This window comes from Ictalurus furcatus, chromosome 6 (genome assembly GCF_023375685.1).
Source record: "Ictalurus furcatus strain D&B chromosome 6, Billie_1.0, whole genome shotgun sequence".
In the NCBI taxonomy this organism is placed as follows: domain Eukaryota; kingdom Metazoa; phylum Chordata; class Actinopteri; order Siluriformes; family Ictaluridae; genus Ictalurus; species Ictalurus furcatus.
The window spans coordinates 30,735,684-30,748,858 of record NC_071260.1 but is presented as its reverse complement, the minus strand read 5'-3'; the positions used below and the strand labels follow the sequence as shown (position 1 = coordinate 30,748,858).

Genomic DNA, 13,175 nt, shown 5'->3' with positions numbered 1-13,175 from the left:
CGTTTAGATTTTTTTTTTCTGTTTGGGTGAAATAGCAACGGGGATGTTCCACACGTTTCCTGCAACGTCTGTTAGATTCCGCATGCTTAAAAGGTGAAGCGACGCAATTCAAACCCTCTCTTAAATGGGTTGCATTCGCGAGGGTGTACTCTGTGTGATTAATGCAACTGGTGTAAAGATCCAGAGAAAAATATTTATTTCCTTGTGCATCTTCACATAGAAACTGCAAAATATTCTGCAATAAAAGTAATACATTTCGTAGCATTCGCTTAAAAAAAAATAGCGTTAACGTTGCAATAAACTTGGATTGTAAATCTCCAACTGATCAGGTATAAATCAACATACATTATCTTTGTGTTAACACCTTGTAATAATTCATCTCAAAAGCTACAAAACACAATACTAATGAGTGCTTAAGTCACCGTTGCCATATATACACATATATACCTGTATTTGCCAAATGAGCTACACTTGCATTGTGCAAAACTTTATTGAAACTATTTTCTAACTCGCTTGATTCTGGAAAATTACATGTATTAGACCTAATGCGTAAAATTCCATCTCAGGTGCCCATGCTTTAGTTTGTATATTAAACAGCTGCACAGTATGACCCATTTCCTCTCGATGCTTATGCCATCTGTTTTGCCAATCACCAGGAAATTACTGTATGTTATCCCCAGCCTCATGATAAATAATATACACGTTTTAAACATTCAGGGAGCCTGCTACCCCGTACTTTCATAAACTCTGCGATTTCACTAAATGTCTGATAAATTTTTTTTGCATATAAATAGTATGAAGCATTATATGTGCCATTAGATACTGCAGATAGCACTCGATAGAACCTTTTTCTTTAACTTTTTTCCCCCCCTTTCTGTACATCTTTATACACTGTCTGCTTGGTCATCTCTCGCACAGTATATATTCTAATCGGGCACGTCCTCGGAGAGCTTCAGGGGTCCTACCATGACCCGGGAATGGGGACTCCACACTCGTACCAGGATACATAGTTGATCTGGGTTCTACCACCAATCTTGCCAAACTTCACAGGTTCCTGGCGTATGGACCGGAAATAACCTGAAAAAAAAGATAGCGTCGAGACATTTGTGCAGGGTTAAAAGAAGAAAAAAAAAATACCAGTGCTGGAAATTATAACAGAAATTACTCACATTACTACCTAGCATTGTAAAACTAATAGTTGCCAGATGGGCCTGGGTCAAGTATGTGAGAGAATGACTGCACAAAGTGCTGCACCTTGTTTGAGTGGTAGTTGGTGTGGTGGCAGCAGGCTTCCAGTCCGTCCATCCAGGAAGGAATCAACAAACTGACAATGATCCTCTCCGTATCCAGTCTCATCCCCAATGTTATAAAACTTCCCTACAGATACACATGGACATTTACATCATTTGTTAGATGTCCTCATCCATTGCAAGATAGTCTCCAAGTGCTTAATAGTCTCCATCAAGAACATATTCTTTTGCTAGTACAAACAGGTCAGGGTCTTAAAAATACTTTTATTTATACATACATCCATTCATACATATTTCTTTCACTTTTCCTTTTGTGATGGAAGGCAGAGAAGGTCATCCCAGACTTATATTCTAGTTCCTCCTGGGGGATCCCCAGATCCTCCTAAACCAACTGAGATATAAACACTCCAGTTGGTTCTAGGTCTGACCTTGGTTCCCTGTCCAGTGGGACATGCTAGATAGAGCTCTAGGAGCCAACATTGAGTGGCATTCCTTCATAAGGTAATCAAACAACCACAACTGGCTCCTCTAAATTTTGGAGGAGCAGCAGCTACACTTAACATAAATTTATGCTCTCATCTTGTGTTACTCATGAATAAGATCCCAAGATACTGAAATTCTACACCACAGGCAAGGTCTCTCCGCTCATGTGAAGTGAGCATCCCACTCTTTTCTAGTAGAGAACCATGGCCTTGGACTTGGGGGTACTAATTTTCATCCCAGCTGTGTCACACAGCAACAAAATGTATTACTAGTTCAGAGGCCTAGCTCAGATAGTGCCAAGAGAACATCACCTGGAAAGGGGGAGGATACCTCTAGCAACCCCCCCACCCCCTAGGCCAAAGGCCCTGCCCCAGATCTCCATGCAACATTGAAGAGGTGTGTTAACCACACCACCCCAACCCTGTCCAAAGACTTCAACATTTATAGTTGTATTTCAATCACCCCATGCAGCCTTGCCACTATGAAAGTTTACAACCATTATTGTAACCTCAGCCACAGAGACGGAACTCCAAAATGCCAGGGATTTCCGACTCTGCCAAAGGATGGCATGTCCACTGGGTAAAGGAGTTCCACAAAGTGCTCCTTCCTTAGAATCTCTATTAGTGGTCAAAACTTCCTTGTACTTACTATCAAGCTAAAAGACTGTGAGAGAGGAGTCCGTAAAACTGTTATAATATAAAATAGAAAAGATGACATTTGTCTTAGACTTTCAGTCTATTTTGAAGATAGCCAGTGACTAAGCTGTTTGCACAGCCAGGGGAAGTTCATTCCACACACATTAAGAAGAGTCTTAATGTGTGTTTTTCTTCTATCTTGAAGGGCAGGGAGTCGAGTTGAGTCATAAAGGGAAGGTTGTGCAGAGTGGAGTTTGATATGTTCCTTCAGGTAGGGTGGGGTCCATTTTTGGCTTTGTAGGTGAGTGTCAGAATTTAAATTTGACGCAGGAAGTTACAGGAGGCCAGTAGAGGAAACACATCAGTGGTGAAGTTGGTATGAAGGGGCAGACCTGACAGAAGAGAGTTGCAGTAGTTAATTTCCTAGATGACAAGAGACTGAACCAGCACCTGGATGGCCTCTGTTGAGAGAAATGACTGGATCACCCTGATAGTGTAAAGGAAAAACCTGCATGATAGAGTCAGGTTAACAGTGTGAGAAGAGAATTATAGTTGGTTGCACTTGAAGGTTAAAATGATAGTTGGTTGTACTTGAAGTGCAGAAAGAAACAGAAAAGATAACTTTGATGGCAGTCATGAACAACTAATGAACTCCATCATAAGCGCGATTAAAGTCTTCAAAACTATACATTGGTCTATTCATTTGAAGTACTGCTCTATGTTTAATGACTCAGAATGGTAACAGCATCAGTGCAAGGTTTTGTTCATGGCTAGAAAAAATTCTGCCCTAATGCCCAGGGAGACAAACAAGGTTCTGACCTTTTAGTGAATCACTTAGGTAGATCTTGTATCTGAGTGAGTTGCACAGCTGAATTCCCACAAACTTGCGATACCATGTACGTTTCACATATTGGGTTCCAGTGCACTCAGAAAAGGAGTCTGCGTCGAATGAGAATGAAGACCAGATGGCATTTTTACCTGTAGGAGAGAGATAATACAGACAATTGCATTGCTAAGAAATTTAGCTTCTTAGCAACTGGAAACATTTTGTCACATTTTTTTTCTATTGCAACTTTTAAAAAAAAACAAGTTAACTTTTACAAAACTTTAGGGTACTTGGGTAACCCCGGGTCTCTGATAACAGGAGTGAAGTATCTCACTATGGGAAACGCCTCAGGCGTGACTGATCCTGGAGGCACCAATAACACCACGTCTGTCGGTTGACAGACCAAACACGTCAGGGAGTCCCGCCTTCCTAATATAAACAGTTGCAATCAAAATTATTCAACCGCCATTACAAATCAGGTTTATTATCAAAATTTACAGACTGTCAGCTGTTTGTAATGAACAAATCAAACAAAAGCAATTGAAATAGTTCAACACAACGAATGCTTCAAGTGGTTTCACCAAATTCAACTGAAAATGCAACTATAATGATTTCTCCAGTTTCAAAATTATTTAACCCCCTGAATAGAATATCTTACAACAGCAGAAATATGCAAAACAGGTGATGTACAAGCATCAAGGGCTTTGTTAGTTGCACCAGGTGTGCTTGAGCTGGAACATATGAAATACCTGAACTGGTTAGGGGCAAACAAAATATATGAAATACCTGGACGGGGCAGAAAAAGGAAGCTATCGATGGCTGTAAGCAGATTTCTGAGAAGGCAGGTTGTGAAAAACCCTCGAGTGACTGCAAAAGACTTGCAGCAAGACTTGGTGTAACAGGCACTGAGGTTTCAGTAAGCACAGTAAGGCACATATTAAACACAGAAGGTTTCCATGCCAGAACTCCAAGACGTGCACCACTACTGACCCAAAAGCACAAGAAAAGTCACTAAAAATCATATAAATAAGCCACAGAAGTTTTGGGATTCTGTTCTGTGGAGCGATGAAACAAAACTGCTTTTTGGCACGATGGATCAGCGGTATGTCTGGAGGAAGAAGAATGAAGAAAGAACACTCTGTCCACAGTCGAGCATGGTGGTGGCTTGGTGATGCTCTGCGGCTGCTTTGCATCCTCTGGCACTGGAAACCTGCAGTGTGTGGAAGACGAGATGGATTCACTGAAGTATCAGGAAATCCTAGGAGAAAACCTCATTCTGTCTGTGAGGAAGCTGAAGCTTGGACGTCATTGGATCTTCCAACAGGACAATGATCCCAAGCATACCTCAAATTCCACCAAGGCTTGGTTACAGAAGTCCTGGAAGATTCTACAGGGCCGTCACAGTCACCTGACGTGAACCCCATCGAAAATCTCTGGTGGGATTTGAAGAAGGCAGCTGCATGCAAACCCAAGACTATTACTGAACTGGAGGCTTTTGTTCATGAGGAATGGAATAAGATTCCTCAGGAATGCTGCCAGAAGGTATGCATCTTGTTTGCAGCAGGTCATAACACCAAAGGGTACTCTAGTAAGTACTAAAGATGCTTGCCATGAAGGGGTTTAATAATTTTGAGACTGGAGAAATCATCATAAGTTGCATTTTCAGTTGAATTTGGGGAAACGACTTGAAGCATTCATTTTGTTAAACTATTTCAGTCGCATTTGTTCGTTGCAAACGGCTGTAAGTCTGTAAATTTTGACAATAAACTTGATTTGCAGTGGGGGTTGAATAATTTTGATTGCAACTGTATCACTGCTGACGGTCCCTACCTCATTCCCCGCATATATCTTCGTGCAATTGAAAGGAAGGAAGATTGGTGAGATACCTCACTCCTGTTATCAGAGAACCAGGGTTATACAAGTAACCTAAAGTTCTCTTTCAAATATTTGTTCAGTATCTCACTATAGGATAAAGACAACTCCTGTATTGCATGCTGTCCGAAGCATGCATGATAACCAACTTAGTGATGTATGTAACTTAAACACAAAAACTCAAATTATTCCATGAATAAAACAGGAGCATTTGTGGGAAAAAAACAAAAAACACCTAGTTTGTGAGCTGTTTTTTTGTTTGTTTGTTTGTTTTATTTAGTTTTTTACACTCTCAGGATGGAAGAGGTCAATGATGTCTCTGTAACATCCAACCTATATAATCGGACAAAAGAGTGAGGCGAAGCAAAACTCACCACTGCACATACGTCCTGAATTCAAACGCCATCTGGTAGAATGAGCCCTCGGCCCTTCGGTAAGACTAAGTCCCATGCTATTATAACTCAATTTCCGTGTGATGCGAAGAGATCTATGGCAGCTTGGCTGAACCTCTTCCACAACTGGCTCACTACCTGGGAGTGTAGAGTCCATTCTCCATACAGAGGATTCCATCTGGACACGAGATCCGCCCCCACATTCATTATTCCCATGAATTGCCCATAATGAATGAAAGTGCTGCAGGCTCCACACGATCAGTTTCAGTGCCAGACTGTGAAGCTGACTAGAGCATGTGCCTCCCTGGCAATCTATATATGCCGTTGTGTTGTCTGATCTGATCAAAATGGGGTGGTTCTGCAGAAACTGCACAAAATGTTTCAATGCCAGAAACACTGTTAACAGTCCTAGCAAGTTTATGTGTGTGTTCTGTAGCAAGACGGGCCATTTACCTTTCGCTATTTTGCCCTCGCACATGGCACCCCACCCTGTGAGCGACACATCCGTTATCATTTTTTTTCTTTTGCACACAAATTTTTGTGCAAACTCCTCTCATCTCTCTTGCATAACCCCGTTGGTGGAGAGGGAAGATACAACAAGAGGGGCACTGGTTGAACTGGTGCCAACACTCCAACATGAGAACTCTTTGAACATCTCGCCTGAATCAAACCCCAACACTTCTTTGCGAGGGGGGAGGGGGACAAGACTCCTGTGTTGTGGAGAGGGGTGCTACAGAGACTCTGTGAGCGCTATAGACCCTTGTTAGGTTCCAAACCAGACCACTGTTTAGGTTGCCCACCTCTTCCTGCCCCCTTGAGGGTTGGCTGGGCAATGCTTAGCTACTGCTGCTGCAAACAAGGCCTTACCTCTTGGCTGGGGCTGTTCTGGGTGAACCTAGACCTGCAATTAACTGCTGAGGCAGGGGCCCTAGGGATTCTATACCCTGCCTGTCCCCTTCTGGAAGCAGAGGAAAACCCAGGTAATGTGGGTTGTGATGGTTGAGCAGTAGACTTCCTGGGGAGTCGAGTTTCAAAAGCCTCTCTCTGCACAGATCACACTGCTGGGGCATCCAGGAACTCAGCCTTCTTTTCAGACAGGCCTGACAATCCCAACCACAGGGCTCTTTCCCCCACCACAGCCAAGCCCATGCTGTGGCCACAGCTCTGCACTGCTCCGCTGTATGAACAAATCTGAGGTCTGCAATGACACAGATCTCGTCCCACAATGCCAAATCAGGCAACCCAGCACCAATCTGCCACCATCTCCTCCATGAGCTCAGCTTGATACACTTTGAAGTGGCATTCAAGGCTCTGACAGCCAAGGCAGAGGAGTGATAAATTTTCTGGAACAGAGACGCGGAAAGCCACTCTGTCCATCCTAGCAGAGAAAGAGAGGTGGAGGATAACACTGCATGGCAATTGGGGTGGAGGTGATTTGCCATTGACAATTCAATCTGGGGGATGGGGGTCGGTCATCCCCAACTCCTCCATATTATGGACATCCAGCCTAGAGAATCCTTTAGTAGGCATTCTATGGGAGGAAGGTTTGTCCCAGAAGTGCAGCATCTCTGCAACACATGCTAGGAGGGCTGGAATCTGCTGTTTGACTGGGGAAGTGCGCAACGGCTGCCTCTTCCCATCATATAAATCTCTCTCCGTGCCCTGGCCTACCTATTGTGCTGGCCAGTCAATGTAGAGTTTAGCAGTTGCTCTAATACACATCTTTATAAGATCCAAGTCCCATGGGGGAAGGGGAATCACTCATCACACAGTTGGGTCTGGAAGAAAGATTAGAAGAGAGGATTGCGTTCTCTTCATCTTCTTCCACATCCTCTTCCAAAAGACGAGCAATCGTCTCATAATCTTCATCCTCATATCATATAATTTTCCCCCTGCCAAGGGGTCTGATTCAAAGAGTTGGGGGTTGGGGTTGGGGGTGTTTTTAGGAGAGATTTCATCCATTAACTCCTAAACATTGACCCTAGCTGAACCATTGAACAGCCTTGTCTTTCTCCATGGGTGGCCCAGAAAAACTCAGGGCCCCTTTAGTCACGGCTGTGACTCACACTCGGCACTCTAATACCCTTAACAAGAATGGAGAACATTGTTGCAGCACTCTGGATTAGTTAGAATAGCCTGTGCATATCTAACTCCTAGACAGGCAATACACAGGGGGTGAGAGTACTTGGAAGAAATCATAGACCAGCACACACATAGACAAGAGGGATCTTTTCCCTTCGCTGTGTTACTGGAAGGGCTCACAGTCACCATGACATAGATGTAAACACCAGGAGATTAAAATAAAGAGCTGTGATATCTCAAGATATGAAGTGAGAACCCACCTTGAAGAACTGGTTCCAAAATTAAAAAGGAAAGAAGAAACTAGAAAGAATTCACTTGCCAGTGAATACTCCCATGGACAGATGAGCCTGAAAACGGCTTACCGAGTGAACAGTTCAGCAGCAGCTCCATGCGAGGATCCCACAGTGAGATACCGAATGAATGTTTGAAAGATAACTCTTCATACATCACTCTGAATATACACTCACTGAGCAAATTATTAGGAACACCTGTACACCTATTCATTCATGCACTTATCTAATCAGCCAATCATGTGGCAGCAGTGCAATGCATAAAATCATGCAGATATGAAACAGATACAAGACAGCAGCTTTGGGTAATATTCACATCAGCCATCAGAATGGGGAATAAATCTCAGTGATTTTAACCGTGGCATGATTGTTGGTGCCAGACGTGCTGGTTTGAGTATTTCTATAGCTGATGATCTCCTGGGATTTTCACACAACCTTCTCTAGAGTTTACTTAAAATGGTGCAAAAAAGAAAAAACATCCAGTGAGTAGCAGTTCTGCAGACAGAAACTCCTTGTTGATGAGAGAGATCAGTGGAGAATAGCCAGACTGGTTCGAGCTCACAGAAAGGTTACAGTAACTCAGATACAACTGGATGGCCTACAACAGTAGAAGACCACGTCGGGTTCCTCTTTTGTCAGCCAAGAACAGAAAGCTGAGGCTGCAGTGAGCACAGGTTCACCAAAACTGGAGAGGTGAAGACTGGAGAAACGTAGCCTGGTCTGATGGATCTCGATTTCTGCTGAGGAACACAGATGTTAGGGTCAGAATTTGGCACCAACAGCATGAATCCATGGACCCAACCTGCCTTGTGTTAACAGCCCAGGCTGGTGGAGGTGGTGTAATGGTGTGGGGAATGTTTTCTTCAAACACTTTGAGCCCATTAATACCCATTAATCATGGCTTGAATGCCACGGCCTAGTTGAGTATTGTTCCTGAACATGTGCATCCCTTCATCACCACAATTTACCATCTTCTAATGGCTATGATCATTCCAGCATGATAATGCACCATGTCACAAAGCAAAACTCGTCTCAAACTGGTTTCATGAACATGACAATGAGTTCAGTGTTCTTCAGTCATCTTCCCAGTCACCGGATCTGAATCCAGTAGATCACCTTTGGGATGTGGTAGAACGGGAGATCTGAAAAATGCATCTGAAAAATCTTCAGGAATTGCGTGATGCAATCATGTCAACATGGACCAGAACCTCAAAGGAAGGTTTCCAACATCTTGTGGAATCCATGCCATGAAGAATCGAGTCTGTTTATAGAGCAAAGGGACTGGGACTACCCAGTATTAATATACTGTTCCTAATAAAGTGCTCAGTGAGGGTATATACAGCTCAGTACAACTATTCATTTCATGCTCTAAAAGCACTAAAAACTAATTTTAATCGGAACAATTAAAACACCAGTGCTTGTTATTTCCAGAGAAAATGTCAGTCGGAACCCAACATTGTAGCGGTGGAATTACAATAGATCCACAATTCAGGTAATCCAGGTTGCAATGTAATTAGGTTGTTTTTCTTTTGCAAGCAATATCTACATTTGTAAATAAACATAAATAGTATGGCACATATTTATTTACTGTATATAATTTATTAGCAAATAGCTATAAATTTAAGTTTGATACTGTATATGCCAAAAGTCCAACACTGTCATGCAATAGGTTTATATAGTTTGTAAAATGCAATTGTAAAAAATAAAAAATCTATTTAATCTTTGTGAAGACTATGCATTAATCCTGTCCCACAAAAAAAGAAAAATAAATAAATAAATACATTTCTTCCTCTTTCTTTGGGCCAATGATTAAATGTTTAGAATGATTATGGTATATACCAGTTTGGACTTCTCTCACCCGAGGGTCCGCTGCAAGAGAATAAAAAGAACATTAATGCCAGAAGTGTTACATAATAAAATATTATTTCCATACCGTAGGTATTACATCACCATCTGGATAAAATAACCTGCCACACTTGAACGACTTGTGCATGACACATGGTCTTTTCCCCCTTCTTTTCTTTTTTCCTTTCTCATCAAAATATGTTGGGTTTTTTTTTTTTCAGGTACAGATACATATCTTCAAAGAATCATCACTCTCCTTCATTAAATAAATAGAGCTACAGTAAACTACATCATGTTTGCAGTCCAATCTGCCTGCATTTGCTCACACTTCCACTTGAAATCTCACAGCCTTGTTATCATGACATTTCACTACATAAATGCTTCACGTATGCTAAGACTGGACTTCCTCTGTACTGTGAGCCATGTTCTGTTTTTCAATAAAGGCCATAGCCTCGTAATTTATCAGTGGAGTCATGTGTTTTCTGTTAGCTGCTGGCGCTTGGACAGATCCTCTGGATCTAAGCAGCAGGGTAAATAAAAAGAGCCAAAAACACCGGGCTAATTACATGCGTTTCAGCTTGGGCAAAGATAATTGGTTAATTTAACAAAAACAAGCACACTACTTTTGTATAAAAAGCTAATTAAAGTTAATTACAGGGGAGTGTCAACAGAGTGTCAAGTGAGTATCACTAACAACTCAGTTTAACTCTTTTCAATTTAGTTTTGTTTATCTAGAACTTTTAACAATAGACAGTGTCACAAAAGCTTTACAGAAATCCGTATATAGATTTTAATCCCTAATGAGCATGCCTGTAATACAGCAACTGTTTATAGATTTTCTTTAGTTGTTTTTTTTTTTATTATTATTGTTTTCTAAGGAAACTGGACACAGTTTGACCAAACTAAAAATATTAACATAATTACATGCTAATATCAAATACATGCTACGTCACCCTGTTGGTTGTTACACATCTTATTATTGTTGTTTTTTTCCCCACTGTGCTAAATTAATTTGAAATGAGTATTGCTGGTCTATTTACTGTGTAGGAAGACCTCTTTACAGAGTCCCATAGCTCTTGAAAGCTGTTCTACAAAGGTTCTCTTGTAGTGTTCAGAAAGTTGTGAGACAAAGAGCTATTCTTAGGAACCCTCAGATGCTTGGGTCTGTGCCTGGATTAGATTCTGCATCACTTGCAAATCGTTTTGGATGAAATCATTCACCTACTGAATAAGTGTATAAAAACTCATCGCAATAATAAATACTTTGATGTGGCACAAGCTCAGAAAAGTACAGTCTTTCTCTGAGTTTCCATCTTGTTTTCTATCCGCTTGGTTTTTGTTTTGTCATAAGATTTAAACAGAAGTCTTGGCTGACAGTTGATTGGTCGCCGCTAAATCAGAACATCCAGCGCCGGATGGTGTTAAAATAAACACATAACTTGAACCTGGATTGCAGTGGAGTATGGCATGTTGAATAGAAACACATCTGGTGCAATCAACCTTGCAATCAAATATTTTGCCTTGAAGGATTTGTAGCGATTTCATAAACCTCAGTGCGGTTTTGTGGTTCAACTTGGAGAGTGAGGATTTGGCCTCGGGACCTGTACTAAACTAGATAATAGATGACGTTGTGAGGGCTCCAGGCTCCTCTTCGTACCCGACTCGGTGCTGAAGGATACCGGCTCACTGGAAGGTCCTGAACCGAGCTCATTCTTAGGCGTCACGGTGAACTCGTAACTAAAAAAAAACATGAAAATCACGAAGAAGATGAAGAATCTCTGTTGTATAGTGCAAGACTCTATGAGTTTCAGAGTGTTCAGTGTGTGTACCTGCTCTCGGGTTTCAGGTTCTCCACAGCTGCGTGTGTCTGATTGGTTTTTACAACAGATACGACTTGTCCATTTGGATTTATAACAGAGGAAGTGACTTCATATTCTGTGAATCAAATCATGTATGTCAAGAATTAGTATTGTGTCCAGACTTTCCCTTGTAGTAATGTAATGGTGCAGTTACTGTATTTGTGAAAAAAACGAACAAACAGTTTGCTATGTACGGATGAAGCTTTTTATACACCTGTAACTAGGTCTATTTAGCATAAAGTGAAATAAAAAATATACTACTGTTAATAAACTCGTTAACTTACCCAAGCCCCCCCGGCTAATTTCTGCCTCTTCTGACTCTTCAGTCATTCCTTAACTCCTTGATTCTTTTAACAAACTCTTTCCCTCAACAAACTAATATCAAGTCTACAACACCACACGATTGTTGTATGACTTGTTGAATGATTTATCTGTTTCTGGTGGGTGGTTGGCCAAATTAATACGTCTTTCTATATTTACAGCTACTGACCTCGTCAACATTTAGTAACATAAAACCGTAATTTATTTGATGCTACAGTACTTTATGTGACTTCTTTTTAGTCCGAATTGAAATAAACATATTGTGCACTTATTTACCATTTAAACAAACATCAGTTAATATAGAAGTCAATTTACTTTGTTACTTTATTAACATGAATTATAAGTTATTCTTTGTTTATGTTTGTTAGCGTTAACCAGTGTAGTGCATTAATTAATATTAGTTTCATATACCTTAACATAAAATGTAAAATGAAAAAAAAAAAAACAACCTCAGTGCTGCTCTTATGTGTTCAAATTGTTAACTTGCTATTAATAGCTAATTGTTTATCCAGGACAAATGAAACACGTTTTAAATAAATGCCCAGGTTACCGGTCGTCTCGTTGTCTGTTTTCTCCCAATCGACTATGACGAATGAGGGACATCCCTCCACAGTAACGACAGTGACGTTGGTGGGCGGGGTCTTGGGTGGGCCTGAGATGTTTGCTACACCATTCTCCTCATCAGGGAAGAAGCTGAGAGAGTGCGTGACGGAACATGGCTGCTCTGGAGGCTTGTCTATCTGATAGATCACATGAGGTGCTGTAGACACAGAGAGTCAGAGATCAGATCCGCCTACTACAGACATCTTTGAAGAGTATGGTTAGGCTGAAGATATATACTCCACTCAGATTAGGACACAGGTAATAGTTTTTATGCATTGCAAACGTATACTTAGTTCCATTCCAGGATAAACATAAATAAAACACGTAATCAAGAGGCAAGGACTATGTTTGAAAATGTTTATTTTATTTTCTTGACTATTTAAGTACGTGTAATAAACGTGCTACATTGTCTCACCTACAAAGCGTTTCTTTCCCATTGGGTCCACCTCTGAGACAGGAACAGAACTGAATACAGATGAGTTGTCCCCCATGTAATACCTGCTACCTGTGAATTATCAGCCACAAGAAGAAAGATAACGAGAAGAAAATCTCAGAACTCGAAACGTCTCATTGTGACAGGATTCTGTTCTTAAGTATATCGTAGAGTATATTTTTCAGCTTTTTTCTTTTTTGGAAAAAATAAAAAACACTCGTGTTTTTCAAACACCAGCACTCTCCACTCTGTCGTCATCACCATGACAGTTTAAAAATGAATGA

The 13,175-nt window shown here is 41.1% G+C and overlaps 1 protein-coding gene across 4 annotated transcripts in view; it reads right to left on the bottom strand.

Moving 5' to 3' along the window:
* Position 1: 1 nt before the first annotated feature.
* The window catches only part of LOC128609175 (target of Nesh-SH3), a 35,752-nt gene continuing 22,578 nt past the window's right edge, over positions 2–13,175 (bottom strand). For 2 of the 4 annotated variants that reach the window (XM_053627626.1, XM_053627627.1), the window contains exons 21-28: positions 12,874–12,963; positions 12,406–12,615; positions 11,505–11,610; positions 11,333–11,412; positions 9,670–9,699; positions 3,188–3,346; positions 1,255–1,377; positions 2–1,077 (exon numbers count right to left, since the gene is read on the bottom strand). In XM_053627626.1, the coding sequence (XP_053483601.1) occupies positions 962–1,077; positions 1,255–1,377; positions 3,188–3,346; positions 9,670–9,699; positions 11,333–11,412; positions 11,505–11,610; positions 12,406–12,615; positions 12,874–12,963 (914 nt within the window). In that variant the 3' untranslated portion in view covers positions 2–961. The remainder of the gene's footprint in view (positions 1,078–1,254; positions 1,378–3,187; positions 3,347–9,669; positions 9,700–11,332; positions 11,413–11,504; positions 11,611–12,405; positions 12,616–12,873; positions 12,964–13,175) is intronic. The other 2 variants (XM_053627628.1, XM_053627629.1) reach the window with 1 other exon arrangement.